Here is a 15237-nt window from a genome sequence, read left to right as displayed (position 1 = left end):
GCTAGGATTACAGGCGTGAGCCCCCTCGCCCGGCCTATAATGAATCTTTATGCAAGGGAAAAGTGTGTGATACGAGTTTAAATCCTGGGCTCCTGATTGCAAATCCTCTACCTTCTAAAAACTTCAACAAGGAGGAATCTCTCTTCTCCTAGGCCTCTATGCAATGGAAAAGCTTTTTCCATGGTGCTTATATGTACAGGTAATACGTGTTTGACAGGTGCCTGCCCTGGGTACAAAGGATTCTTTCAGCAATCACAGTGCTGGCTGCCTCCCCAGGCCGGACTCCGTAGCATGCGTCTATTAGCTTAGGAAGCAGCAACCTTTAAAGGTGTTTTATATAATGAATTAGGTCTGTTGAGTCGTTGGAAGTTCAAGCACATACAGCAAGTTATTTCTAAAATGTCTTAATGTACTCATGATTTATAGTAAATATGTAGATTGATGAATTTGGAATCTGTGGTTGGCCTGAAATTTTAATTAGGAAGTTTAATTAACCATAGAATTCCATTCCCCAGAAATTTCAGTTGAGGATTTTGCACTGAAAATTGACTTTCCCTGGCCAGGCAAACCACTTTTCAAAGGATTACTTGAAAGAACACAAATTAACTTTGATGGCCATTTGGCATATAAAGCAGCCCTGGCCGAAATAAACTCTGTCGCTCCCTTTCCTCAGCCCTGAAAATGCAAAATGTAGAGTTATTTCCACTCTTTCTACTGAAAATCCTCCTAGAATTCATTAGCTCGCTTTTTTGCCTTACTAATACAATTGAATATAAATGCTTTTTTATGATCCATGATTTTTGCGTCGTGCCTTAAAACTCATTATTCTGAATATTAATCTGTCCTGGGAGAGGTAGCGTAGGTGAAAATGTTCACACCAAATGCCTCTGGGCATAACCCTAAAGTTTCTTCCTGTTACATCTCTGATACAACTTTGACATGTCACGTCCTTCCCTCTGAAGATAGTGTTGGGAAATAATCCAGTTAACAAAATTTTCTGATTAAATGGTTTCAGTGAATCCAAAATTTACTAGAAATAAATTTTTATTGAATAAAAATGAATAAATGAATACCAGGAGGAAAGCAGAGTTACTTCTTTACTAATTTGGGAAGTCAATGAATCTTCTCATTAGAAAGCACAGTCTTTAGTGGAAATGCCTCGTGAATAGTATTCACACTAGGTGCTCAAAGGGCCAAATTGTCTTCAGCAAACAAGTCACTCCAAGCTCCCAAGGTACCTTGGAAGGTTGAGTACCTGCTTCAGGACCCTAGAAAATAGTTTAATGCTTTTAAGCACTAAGTCACAAAAATACCTATTACAGAGGTGTTAGCTGCATATAACATTGGGCGGGGGTTACCGTAACCTATCTGGTGACAGAGCCCAAGCTGAACTCTTTGAAGTCACTGTTGTAATGCATTCCCTTTTAAAAATACGTAAATAGAATATTAATATTGATATTTTAATATCCTATTGAATATGAATATTATCCTCAGTGTTGCATCCAAGATCAAGGTTCTTAGGTTGTACTTTCACACCACAAAATACTTCATAAAACTATGTATAGCTAACATTTAGTGGATATAGGCAATGTTCTAGATGCCTTTCTAGTTTTAACTTGAATTCTCACTAAAACCTGAGGAGGTGGGCACTCCTCGGTGGGCACTCTTGCTTGCCCCCATTTTATAGCTGGGACGATTGAGAGAGAGTTTCAGTAAACTGCCAGGTTTGTACTGCAGATAAGTGGAAGAACTGGATTGAAACCCAGACAGTGTGGCCCGAGGACCAGTGTTGGTCCCCACTCTCTTGTATCAACTTGCCCCAAGACTCATGCATGGCAGCATGGGGAATGTCCCATTTTGAACCACATGCATTGGGAAAATCCATGGTGTAACGGAGAGAGCAGGGACTTTGGGGGCTGATGGACTGGTTCCGGTCTCAGTTCCCTACTTACTCATTGGGTGACTTCATCTCAGCTCCACCTGCTTTGTAAAGTGGAGATGGTAACCTCACCTGGTAGGTTTGTTACTAAGATTAAATGAGATAATATATGTGACATGTCTAGCTAATCCCTCTCTCTACTTGTTCTCCTGAGCTGTTCATAATAAAATCTCAAACTAAAGTCTAGCAAAACTACATTTCAAGCCACCACGAAAAGGTAATGATGCCCTAAATCGTAGGCTATTGAATTAAAAGAGCTAGTCTCTCCTTTGCTTCTTGAATAACTAATTTTCTACCAGCCATAAATAAAAATAAAATCCAGTGTTAGTATCAAAACACATAGTACCTATTTTGAAAAGAGTGAAATTAAAATATAAAATATAATTTATAAAACAATGTTATATCAGGTGATACGTCCTTCTTAAGGAGATCAGAAATGATTTTTTTTATGTTGCAATTTCTAAAAATTCTAAACAGAACAACATAGGAAGTTTAAGAGATAAATAAATCCTTGTTAATTCAAGGGAATGAAAAAATGAGGTACAATACATCTACAAAATTTCAAAGTGGTTTTTTACGCAGTAGCAATTATCCCAAGAGAGCACAGGTAACATTATTAATTTGTTTGCTATTTACCTCTGATAAAATTTAGGATCTTAGACCCCCATTGTGTGCTGTGCATGGCCACAGATTTTATGTACTCAAGAGGACCTTTCTCACAGTCCAGTAATTAGGTGCTATTGACATTGTAATCTTTGGAAATGTTCTTAATGAGCCCAAAAGACACGAATCTCATAGATAAAACCTCAAAGTAACAGTGACTCTTTAAGTAGCTTGTCAGGAAGAGAAAGCTCAAATATCAGTATCTGAAACACAGGAGAAACCCAAATGTAAACCTAGATTACATTGTGTTGTTAATTCTCTGAGTCTTCTAGGGAAGAAGCCTCCAAGAGGTGATTTGAAAGGCTTTTAAAAAATAGTAGAACAATCGCAATATATTTGATACGATTTAAGAACGTTTCCTTTCACCCTTTGAAACTTTGGACCTGAAAAGGATTTTTTTCATAAGGATATTTTCCACTAATTTATAAAAATAAATGTTAATTGGAAGTGGTGTTCAGTTATCTCTGCTGTTTTAAATACAAAAATAATTTTTAAAGTCACTCAAGAAATTGGAACTTGGATAAGAGATAAAAAGAAATTTTAGGCATAAGTGTTAGCATTATTTTATATATTATTTCTAGACTATCAACTGTAATTAATATAATTTGGTAAAGTTTTCAAATTCATATTCAGATGCATATTTTATAATATTACTGCATATAAAAACAGTATGTAACGTCATTTAGCATGTAATCGAAGTCTATAAAATGTTAAAAGGAATTATCAATGAATTATCAGTTAAGTACCAGGACTGATCTGATTTACTAAATATAATGTATTAAGGGGTCTGTAAATCTTAATGATGTCACTGCCTTTTTTCTTTTTCTTTTTGTTTTTTTTTTTTTTGACATAGAATCTCACTCTGTTACCTGGGCTAGAGTGCCATGGCGTCAGCCTAGCTCACAGCAACCTCAAACTCCTGGGCTCAAGCGATCCTCCTGCCTCAGCCTCCCAAGTAGCTGGGACTACAGGCACACGCCACCATGCCCAGCTAATTTTTTCCACATATTTTTAGTTGTCCAACTAATTTCTTTCTATTTTTAGTAGAGATGGGGTCTTGCTCTTGCTCAGGCTGGTCTCGAACTCCTGAGTTCAAGCAATCCTCCCACCTCGGCCTCCCGGAGTGCTAGGATTACAGGCATGAGCCATTGCGCCCGGCCAAAAATACAGTGTTAATCTTTGAAATAGATAGGCAGGTAATTACTTTGAATCTGCAAGATCATAAAAATTTAGTAGAAAAAGGTGAAGACTAATACATCTTAAAAATGTGCTTTATTAATTTGATGGACTGTCTTGTATCATTCATTCAGTCCAGCGATGCTTTTAAATATATACAATGTTTTATTTAATAAATAAGCACATTCCTTGTCACGTCCATACCTGGTGCTCAGAGCTCTCCAGAGCATGAGGTATGGGACAAGGATGCTTTCTGGTGTGCGCTGTTCGTTCAGTTGTTGGGCCATGAGTTGAATTCCAGCAACTTCTCTGGATCCTGTGACCAATGATTTGATCCCAAACCTCAGATGCCTGGTTGCCCAAAGCTCAGACTGCTACTGTGGTTACTTAAGAAGCGTTACATAGTAATAAGCCTTTATGGTAGTAACCAAATATTGAGAAAAGGTTTAATTAGTGCAGAGACAAGTGGATATTAATTTTTCAATTTAAGAATGTTTCTGTTATAGAGATGGCAAAATGTTACAGGGTATTGTATATGGATACGTGTAACAAAGTATCATGTCCTAGCATTAAGAATCAAATGTGGTGCGGCTTGTGTATAAATGTGCCTGCCACTTTCTTGGCAGTTAGTAAGTGGTCAATAAATGCTTCCCTTACCTGAATCTGAAGTTCACTCCATTCAGATGCATGACTTTGTGAACTCGGGTTACTCTCACAATAGCCCTGTTTGTCCCCGTGTCCCCATGCTCGCTCCTTATAAACATGCCCAGGCCTCCTTGTCTCACTCTCTCCTTCCCTGCCCCTCCATGAAATCTGACCCTGCTTTCTCCCCTTCTCCACCTCCTGTTTCCTCTGCTTGCCTCCTGGCTTCACTTCTCGCTGGCACGGCTACCCCGCGGGGCCACCAGAATCCATCCATTTCTAGTCCTCATCTCCCTTGACCTCACCCCAGGATTTTCTTACTATTGAGCACCCCTTAATTCCTTTTTTTAAAACAGCTTTATTGAGGTATAATTGGCAAATAAAAATTGTATATATTTAAGTGAAATGATCACTACAATCAAGCTGATTGATATATCCATCACCTCACCATTTTCCTCCTCTCCTCTTCCTCCTCCTCCTCCTCCCTCTTTTATGGTGAGAACACTTAAGAGCTACCTACCCTCTCAGCAAATTTCAAGTATACAATACGGTATTTTTAACTATAGTTACTCTGCTGTACCCTAGATCTCCAGAACTTACTCATCTCGAATAACTGCTGATGCAAACTTTTGTGCCCTGAAACATGGTCCACTTGCCTCAATTCTCGAAATCCTCTCGTCTGGCCTCCCAAGACACCAACCTGTCCTTGTCCTCCTCCCACGTCTCAGAGCGTCTTTATCAGACTCTCCTGGTTGCTCAATTCTGCCCCTGCTCTGAGCCTTAAATGTTGAGGTCACTAAGGATTTTATACTTTGGTTCACTTTTTCATACTTTTTTGTTTTCCTCTGTTGAATCCTTCATTAGCTCTCCAAGGCTTTCAGGATAAAATCGAGTTCTTTGGTTTAGCATAGAAGACCATTCAGAAGCCCTGTCTCTCACCCCTAAGAGCTCTCTAACCTAATCACATCAAATGGCTGGTGGTTCCCTGCTGTTTCATGCTGTTCCATGTTTCTGTGCCTTTATACATGCCTTCCCCTGGGGGTGGGTCTTCTGCCTGGTCTTGCTGGGCTTACTCATATTTTGTGGTCAGCTGGCCATTGATGGCCTTGTGCTGGATGCCTGCTGGGTGATGGGAATAACCAGATCTCTTGTCCCTCATAATCAAGTAGGCTAACCCAGGCTTGCTTTCATGGCAGTCCCAGGGTTCTCAAGAGCAGCAAGAGAGAGCAAGCTCCAATGCACAAGTTCCAGTCACTTCTGGCGACACATTTGTTCTTGTGCCATTAGCTAAAGCAAGTCACGTGTCCAAGACCAGAGTCAATATGGGAGGGTACTGTGAAGGCTGTGGATACCAAGGGGGCCACACTACTTAACCTTCTAGATTTCCCTGTCTCCTTGTTAATTAATTCATTCATTCATTCACTCCACAGACTTTATGAATAACTACTATAAGCAAAGCCGTAGGCTAGGCACTGAGGACACAGAGATTTTTCTCCGTGCTTGAGAATTTACCTTCTAAGACAGTCACTCAAAGACTAGCACATGCAATAAAAGTCAGACCAGGATTACAAAGGTCCCATGACGTAGAGGGGGCCTCAGAAGGATTCTCTGCAATCTTCACTGTTTCTGCAGAAATTGCTACCTTGTTACTCAGGATTATCTATTCATAGCCTCTTCCCCCATAAGAATAATCAAAAACCAAGATATAGAAACAAAATTTTAAATATTTTCAGTGTGTATATTTTAAAAATTGTAACTGAGATATCACTATATTTCCTTGGTAACCTATAAATTGCATGATAACCGCATTTGCACTAAATATCTAAATGTCGAAGGTGAGTTACAGGAGCAGTTAACATTCTAATCCTCAGGCCCCAAACTGTTCACTTGTGCATAGGAGTACATAACTGCTTGTACCTTCAAATTTATTCCTGCAAAAATTGCACAGGCCAAAAGTTCTAATGAAAATCCCTTTAGAAAGCTTCCATATTAAGAGTATTTGTTTTTCTCTAGGATTAGAACAGATTGCATTGGGAGCCCAGTCTTTCATAAAGAGAGGGGGTGGGGAATTGAGTTGGGCCTTCATTTTCTCACAAAAGGCACAATGTGAAGCGCATCTGTGAACATTGCATAATTTGTTATGTTCTACAAAGAGGTGGGTTTTTGTTGTACACATACCAAAGCTATTTGGTACTGTTTCGCCCATGATCTCTATTCAGGTCCAGAAAAGAAATTGGCCTCAGAGGAGTGAAAAGAGAGTAAATTTTTCTTTAAAAATTAGATACAGATTATCGCTTCAAAATGCAGGAAGGAATTTTACAAGTGATGGTGTACTGATTAGCTTTCCAATGGACATCCAGTCCTTTATAATACACACGCTAGCTGTGGTCAACTGTGACCAATGTGGTTTATTACTCTCCAGAACAGTTGAACTGAGATTACCCATCTAATTTAATTGAGAAATGTTGGGTGAACTTGAACTGTTTCATGGACATGAATGACCAGAGAATTTATTCGATGAGACATTAAAGGCTAAACTATCTCTTTGATGGTTTGGTACAGTCAATTCTTTAGTTCATTAGCATGTCTTTTCGTATTTTTTTGTTATTACTTTTTTTTTTTCTGGTGATTATACAAGCCACCTAAGGGAAAAAGGCAAATAAAGATTTTGTGCAACATCATTACAAAAGTTAGCAACCTTACCTTTGTTGGTAAACATTTGTGAGAGTTTTCATGCAGTTAACTCTTTAAAAAGTGACATCAGCTTTCAAGTAAAGGAAGTTAACAGTAATCAAATTGTGAAAAAAATTAATAGATCCACTGTGTTTTCATATGATAGTCCCCAAATTATCTTTAAAATGTTGTCTTCTGATTTCATTAAAGAAGGAAAAAAGGCCTCAGAAAGTTGACATGTTATTTACCAATCTCCTTTGCATCTCCTTGTAAACTGAGCTGTGTGAGCTATCACTGGTGGCCTCTCTATGAAACATTTACAGTAACTTTATCAATTGTATGGCACACAAGATGGCATCAGATGACACTGCTTTCTCTTCATATATGTCTGCTAACATTTAAGATAAATTCTGCTTTATTCCCAACAACTAACGTTCAGCTATAATTTAGATATAAACATCTTTTTTTACTGTATTTAAATATTATATCTTTTAAAGTACTCATAGAATACTCTGAATTTCTAGAGCCAGAAACTCTAAGAATAAGTTACAAAATCACACTTCATTTTACTAGTGATTCTTTAAATGGAATTTTTCATTGAAACTTTGTCATTAAACTGGAAAGGCCTTTTTGTTGTGCCCATACAAGCATAATAAATTGTATATGTTTGTGATACTGAATGACTCTCACCCATATGCTGCACGGCAAAGCTACATGAATGAGGCATTTACCAAATCAGGCCCACCGCATTAAACAGAAAAACAATCTTTATTCATGGTAACTTATCAGTTTCAATTAATCAACCTTAACAATGGAAATTCTGATGTGTTCAAGCAACTTGAAAGCAATAGGTCATCTCCAGGGCAGCCATGTTGTGTCTTTGTGCCTAAGGTTTCAAACAAAGCAACATCTCCAATAAATATACATACATATACATACATACGTGTGCATATATATACATACAAATGGACAGTTACAGCTCGGTCAGGTGGTGCCAACAAAAATGCATGTTCATTGTTTATGACTTTTATCATAGCAAATGCAATTGTTTTCCTTCAAGTATTACTTTTTGAGCTCTGCAAGTTTAAACAAAAGGAAAGAAATTTCCATTGGGATGACCATCCTTTCAGATTCTGTGCTGCTATGTGAATAGCATTGTGCAAACCATTCCATTGGTTTTGAAAAGGGGTAACCATTGGTTTGATTTGGTTACACGGTTTAGCAAAGAGCTCCCTCCCACTGCCTTAGGGTCTGTGAAAGGTCTGTGACCTGTTTAGAACTGCCAAGTGAAATGTCATGTCGCCCCTCCCAAATGGGAGTATCTGCATTCATTTGATCAGTATAAAAAATGATTGGGGATGGCGAGATCAGTGCTTTTGAATTGCAATTTATAGCAGTTTACAAAAATGCACATTGTTGGAAAAGAAAACATGGAAGTGTTTCTTTCTAAATTGCATTACCTGTGAAATGTCATTAGTCTTTTAAGGATATTTACATCCTTTTTTTTATTATTTAGGAGACTTATTTCAGCTAAAGAAAATCAGAGTTTTATTACATTATGATTTTTTAACTTGTATTTTGGTTTTAGTAGTATTTAAGAAAAACAATGTATCCGAAGAGTTCTTATTTATTAATTTATTAATTTCCATTTATTAATTTTCCAAGATAAATTTTCGTTAATGAGTTACAGTAATAAAAGATTCCCAATTATCTTTCTTAGATTATAGGAGATTCATTTGTCTGCCTTGTCTGCTGATTTCTAGTAATAATAGTGAGGCTGAAATCGCAAGCATACTTAATTCTACCAGGTTTTTACTATTCCTTCAACATCTTACTACCAACACATCTTTGTTCGACGTGTACTTTCTGAACTATGGTACCCATAGATTCATCTATGTATATTCATAGTTGCATAAAAGGAAATATCATTTCTTTTCATTAATGTGCAAAAGAATACATGAACTTTGTCCAAAAAGTTTAGGTAGGCTGTTCAAGTTCACAAATGCTGAATGCAGCCACCTGGAGTCTGCAGGATGCAGGAAATGATGCCCTTTATACTTTATACTATTTCCAGGAGCCTGGAAAGCTCCATCTCCTCACCTTAGGCAGGAGGTAGATTGGACATTACTTTGAAGAAATCCTTGAGTAGGAAAAGTTACTTGGGAAAAGGCCCTCGGGGAGTCCCTGGGTGATACTTGACTAGAAAAAGAAAGGCCCTTCTGCAGAAAAGACTTGACCCAGATAGACGCCAAGCACTCCACTTTGAACCTCCCAACCATTGAAAGCCGAGGTTGTCACGTTTTTATCTTTGTTCATGTTAAGCCTTGGAATGACAGCCTGGCTCTGTGTTCCCCTCTCCCACTGCCCCGGCTGTAAGTGTCCACATTGACACCTACCGGTGACCGCAGGCTGCAATTCTTTGTCGCCTTCTCCACGCTCCTGTCTTTCACTGGGATTAGCTCAGGGCCTTTGTTCGCCTTCAAAGCTGGAACATCACGTCCCATGTTGTGGCTTTCCTGTCTCAGACCCCCAACGCTTTCCTCACAATTTACACACCAGGTAAATGTCCCTCCCTACAGGGCAGAGAGCCCATCCTGGGGGAGGAGGGGGGACAACATAGTTCCCCAATTTCAGACCCCCAGTGCCTGTCTTTTTCTTTCCTTCCCATGCATCATTTTCTATTTCATATGGACAGAATATTGACATGCAAATGGAAATTTAAATCTTAGGAAATTTTCAGTTAAATCCCTAGACCCAAACGCAAGACAACTCTCCCCACTGTTTTTATCCTCTTACAATGGCTCTCAGAGTGTCATCCACTGGCCTTGGTCACAAGCACCAGAGACCGTTTCCAGTCTGGGGTTGCTGGAGAACGGTCTCAGAGGGAACTTGACGAGCACACGCTGTTTTGAAGGCCAAAGAGGATCTGGCCGCCTGACCGACCTCCCCACCGCCTCTCTTCCAGGTCACCGAAGAGGCCCCCAGCCAGGGCCAGGCCTGGGAGGACCCACTAAGAAATGATGCAAAGCGCTACAGGGGAAGAGCGGGTGGTGTTTTATGCATAGTCAGTAAAACAAAGTTCATGTCTGTTCATCTTTCCTCGCGTTTAGGGAAGTATTCGGGAACCCTGGACGAAGACCCTTACGAGAAGCCATCGATGCCCCAGAACAGCCCCGCGGACACTCCCTACTAACCCGGCAGAAAGCTGGGCCGCGCGGAGCAGGGGCACAGAAAGAGGGCCCTCACCCTCCTGGCGTAAGGCCTGCCTCCCTGGCAAGGGATGCTATCTCCAAGGCGTTTCTAAACTAACTGTTCAAGTCCCCCGGATTACGTACATTTACGCCAGCACCGAGTTTGAACAGAGCTCTGCGTGCGCCTTCTGTGCGCGCCTTCCCAAGCCTTTAAGGGGAGCGCTGGCTCGCGCCGGATGAGCGGGGCGCACAGACCCCGGGGGCGACCACATCCAGGAGGGCGCTTGGGCGCACAGAGGGGTGCCCAGGCGCCTTAGGGTGGGAAGGGCTGGATTTCAATTAAAAAGTTTAAGGCACTAAACTTTCTCTCTCATTCAACCAGTCTGTCCATAACAAAGCCCAACCGATTTGCTGCCTCCTCGCCCAATCACTTGATCCCTAATAAGAACCCTGGAAGACTCGAAGGGATTTTACATTTCCTCTAGGGAGGTCCACTCACCTTACCGCGGGGCAGGGCGCCTAGCCGTATCTTAAAGGCTGTAAGCAATCGTTTAGGAAGTGGGCAAACTTTGGAGATTTGCTTCCAGCTAAGTATGACGAGCAAGATTCACGTGTAAGTGTCCTGCGGGGGACGCCGGGTGCCATTCAGGGAAAGGCGGGTTTGCGTTTCTCCCGTGCGTAATGTTCGACTTAGTTAGTCCTTTCTGTTCCCCTGGCTACACGTTAGGCCCCGTCAGAATCTGTATCTGAACCGTAGGCTCTGGATGACAAATTTCTAAAGCTATTTACTAAGTTTTAAGGAATATATTGGTGGTAGCTGTCACATAAAGCTGATATACTCTAGTCCAAAAGAAAGCTAAAGAGGCGATTTATTTGTGCGTAAAAGGAACAAGATTTAATTGGAAAGAGACGTGTTATTTTCAACGCAAGTACATGGGGTGGCATAGCGCCGTGGGGCATTATTCGAGCTTCATCTACTATGCACTATATACCACCGTCTCCAAAGGAGTGTTGCCCTAGAAACTTGTTTTAAAACTGCTGCTATATATCAACACCTTGTTTTAGCAGTCCTTGGCTGAATTACAGTTACACAGTTTGGCGCTTCTTTCAAATTTCCTGCCATCACTTTGGCTAAAGAAAGGAATTTTTCTCCTTTAGAAATGAATTGGCTTAATTAGTAAGTAGATTAATGGCAATTGCTGGTGAGTTGGTTTCCAGCAGAGTTTCACCAGAGAGGGTTAATCGGAGTCAGGTCTGGAATCTTTCCCAGAACTGGCTGCCAGCCATTTCCACCAACCAATCAACCCTACAAGAACCGGAGGAAATGAAATAAAATTTATATGCTCTGTGCCATTATCCTGGATGGAAATTCCTTGGAAGCAGCCTCCTGCTTGGGTGCAGTACATACTGTTTCATTACAGAACTTTAACAGAAATTTTAACCTTCCACATTTATCTGGGTACCAGAGCAGAATTTCAAATGGCACAATAAGGCCAATGGCACAGAACCCTGGATGCATTGGAAATTTCTGAGGTTTTCAGCCAATTTCAGGTTTAGAGAAGTTGCAAAGCACCCCTCAAGTCCCGCCCTAAATTTGTTATCCACCAGAAGTCCTTCAGAAGTTTTGCTGTATGTTTTGTAGTCTTTTCACTTATTTTTTTCCATAGTGATAAAAATGCATTCATAGTTTAACTTGCAGCTGCATTAGTCTTGCAAAAAAAAAAAAAAAAAAATCCCCGCTGAGAAATGCATATAATAGGAAAAACAGATCGGCTGGACAGCAGTGTAATTAATGCCAGAAAGGGCTGAGGCCGGTTTCATAGTTTGTCTTTTGAGGATATCAAGACGAGACCTGGTGAAAAATGACGCATGCTTTAGCATTTCAGAAAGCTGGCAACTGGCAGCGCTTTTCCTTTTTTCTTTGACTTTCTGCCGCGGAACAAAGAGGTCGGCAGAACTAGCTAGGTTGTAATGAGTTCTATGTCCCTAGCACATTAAGTGCATCATGGAAACATATTGTATCGAAATAGTTTGGAGGAGAATACCAGGGATGAAAGAGAATGGGTGCTTTGATCAGCTCCCTGGGGTCCTGAGCGCGCACAGACTGACTTGCAAGGAGTTATTCAGCTCCAGCTAGACACACTTACAACACCATTCAAAGAAATTTGCATATCTGTAATTTATCACATTGGTCCAGAACATTATTGCAAGGTAAATAAAAGTTAGTTGAATTAAAAAAAATCAATCATCGCAGATATAGAGGAAACTGTGAAGTCAGTCTTTCCTTTAAAAACAGAAATAAATATGTCCATAGAACAAGATAACGTAGAAGCTAACTTTTTAAAGCGTCTTTAGAGCAACAGGTTATGCACTGGCCGAAACAAGAGTGGCCGCAACTTCTTTGCCTTTCTGCTTTCTGCTTTAGGAGAGTTGTATTTGCAGCTTCCCACTGGAATAAAGTCAGAAAGTTGAATGAGATGCATGTGGCCACAACCAGCCTGCGACACGCAGAGAAGAATTAGTACACACTTTCAGGAGATATGAAAGATGGCTTAATCTCACTGGCATTTGCAAACGCTAAGCTTAAATCTCATTTCTTCTCCTGTTGATTTCCTTGCCAAGCCCTGTTTGCTGAATTTAGCTCAAGAGGATGAAATGTCCAGAGACCGGGTCAATAGGAAAACTTGCTTTCGAATGCCCCATGAGAACAAGTGAAAATTTAACAGGCAGGCATTGTTCTGAGTTTTTAAACAACCCAGTTAAACAGCAAACAAGAATCTTCAACTTGACCTTGGAAAAGGCTGTGTGCCTGCAGATCATCTATCAAACAACTCTGGATGACAATGATATATTTCAAAGTATTGTCAGATGAAAAGATTGATAAATTTGCTGCTGCAAAGAGAGAACTTTGGAAAACAGCAACAGGCAATTTAGCTCAGGACTCCGCCTCCTCCTTCTCCCTCCTCACAGCCCCATCCCCACCCCTCCACCCCCGCCGGCCTCGGGGCCAACTCAGTAGAAGAGGGCCAGTAAATCAGCACTGTAATATTTCTTAAGGGGCACGGAAAAGCTGTGAACAGTACTTCTCATATTAAACGCAATATTTCTTTGCTTTCGTGGGGAACAAAAGTCATAGCAAGACGTCTTTATGGCTAATTCAGTCAAAGGCACATCGCTGGTTCCCCCCGAAGAAAGGTCAGTGTCGTTGTGTTTGGTCCACCGAGGGGGTGTTTTCACACTGAAAACTGAGCCAGCTGTCGCTGTCGTACCCTCGCCATTGGAGAGCGCGCACTAGCCATGGTTATTAGGCACATTCTACACCTGCAAAATATACCGATTTCCAAGACTTTTCAAGACACCCTCCCGTTCTCATGCCCCCTCCTCTTTCGTCTACTAAACTTTGACAACACAATTCAAGTCCTGGATGAAAGCGCTGCACGCAAGAGGAACTGCGGGGAGGGGGTGGCTCGACAGCCAGAGTGGTGTCTATTGAGCTGCAAAGAAATGAGGCGTCAAGGATGTTTGCAAAAGTATGGAAAAACTTCCCAATAATTACTTCGAGGTGTCACACGTTTGCTATTGCCACAGATGGTAGTTGTTGAACCTTAACGTTTAATTATATGCACCGGTGTTAGGTGCGGGGTTGCAGCCAGGCGTCTTTCACGTAGGGGCTCGTTTTCTAAAATCTCATTTGTATTTAACATGTCACTGACCAACGCCAGGACATGAATTTCTTCTGAATCGCCCCAATGCGAGTTCAGGTCTATTTTTTAAAAAATCCAAATGCCAGCGCATGCCCAGCTGGATTTCATAATAAAACTCTTTCTAGAAACATCCCCTAGCTAGACTTCTCGCTCCTAAACCCAATTCCAAAGGCTTGCACGCTAGAGACAGGCGACTAACTAGCTGTTTGTGAGACGCCCAGCGACCCAAACAAGAAAGGAGCTTTAGCTTTAGGGACCCTGTGCAATAGCTGAAGAGAAATTATAAAACTAGAAAGAATTCAGAAAAGAAATCGCTTTAAGAGTGAGACTTCCCCAAGTGCCAGTTCCTCTAAGACCCGAGCGCGAATGGAAGCAGCTTGCTCCGTCAGCACTTATATAGGGCCCAGGGGTGGGGGCGGGCGACCAAAGATTCCTCTCTGGCTTTTGGATGGGGGAGGGGAACAAGGAGGAGAGAAGAGAGGATTTAATTAGCCGGGGGTGGGTCTCTAATCCCCACCTTTGTCTAATTTTTCCACCCGAATTGCAAAGCGCTGCATGAGAAGTCCCTAGAGCCGGCGAGGTGCAGGGGTACCCAGAACGCCTTGGGTTCCTGGGACACAGGCAGGGGTGAAACACTCCGCGTGCTACGGGGGGCGGGGAGGGGGTGCCTCTCACTCACAGGGAACCCAAAACGCTTTCCTGAGGCTGGGGGCCTCCACACAGCCCGCCTCCGTCGAGCCAAGCGCCAGCGCTTCTCCAAAGCGATGTCGGCGCAACAGGTTGGTTGGAACAGGTGCCAGCCAGCCAGGGAAGGGGGTGGCATTAAGCTGCGGGGATCAGCCAAGAGCCGAGACTCCCCGAGAAGCGAGAGTAAATCCCCAGGGGCTCTAAAGTGGAAGCGGCTAAAAACCTGCGCCCCCGCCACTGCCGCTGCTAGCGCCGGCGCCTCAGCCCGGAGGCAAAGCCAGCTCGCCACAGCCTGCGCCCCGGGCCACACGGTCCTCTGCAGGCGGCCGCCCGAGGGCCTCCCGCCCGACACTGGGGCGTAGTTGCCCCGGGCCTCCTCTTAGGAAGCCGAGGGCCCCATCTCCAGGCCTCCTGCAGGCCCTTCGCCCCCCTCCCTGCTCGCTGCATCCGGGAGCCCCTCTTGGAGACTTCCATGCGCAAAGATAGCAGGACTGCGGAGAGCCCGGCGCCCGGCAGCCACTTCCAGCCTCCAGGGAAGACAGCCAGTCCCCGAACCCCGACT

The 15237-nt window shown here is 42.2% G+C and overlaps 1 protein-coding gene across 1 annotated transcript in view; it reads left to right on the top strand.

Moving 5' to 3' along the window:
• The window catches only part of LOC105810252 (chromosome unknown open reading frame, human C10orf67), a 134554-nt gene extending 119517 nt beyond the window's left edge, over window positions 1–15037 (top strand). Inside the window, exon 8 of the mRNA XM_012644191.1 lies at window positions 14693–15037. Coding sequence (XP_012499645.1) covers window positions 14693–15037 — 345 coding nt within the window. The remainder of the gene's footprint in view (window positions 1–14692) is intronic.
• Window positions 15038–15237: the final 200 nt, after the last annotated feature.

The sequence above is a fragment of the Propithecus coquereli genome, unplaced genomic scaffold (assembly GCF_000956105.1).
Source record: "Propithecus coquereli isolate 6110/MARCELLA unplaced genomic scaffold, Pcoq_1.0 Scaffold103, whole genome shotgun sequence".
Lineage (NCBI taxonomy): Eukaryota > Metazoa > Chordata > Mammalia > Primates > Indriidae > Propithecus > Propithecus coquereli.
The sequence above is the reverse complement of the archived record's forward strand: the minus strand, read 5'-3'. Positions and strand labels throughout refer to the sequence as shown.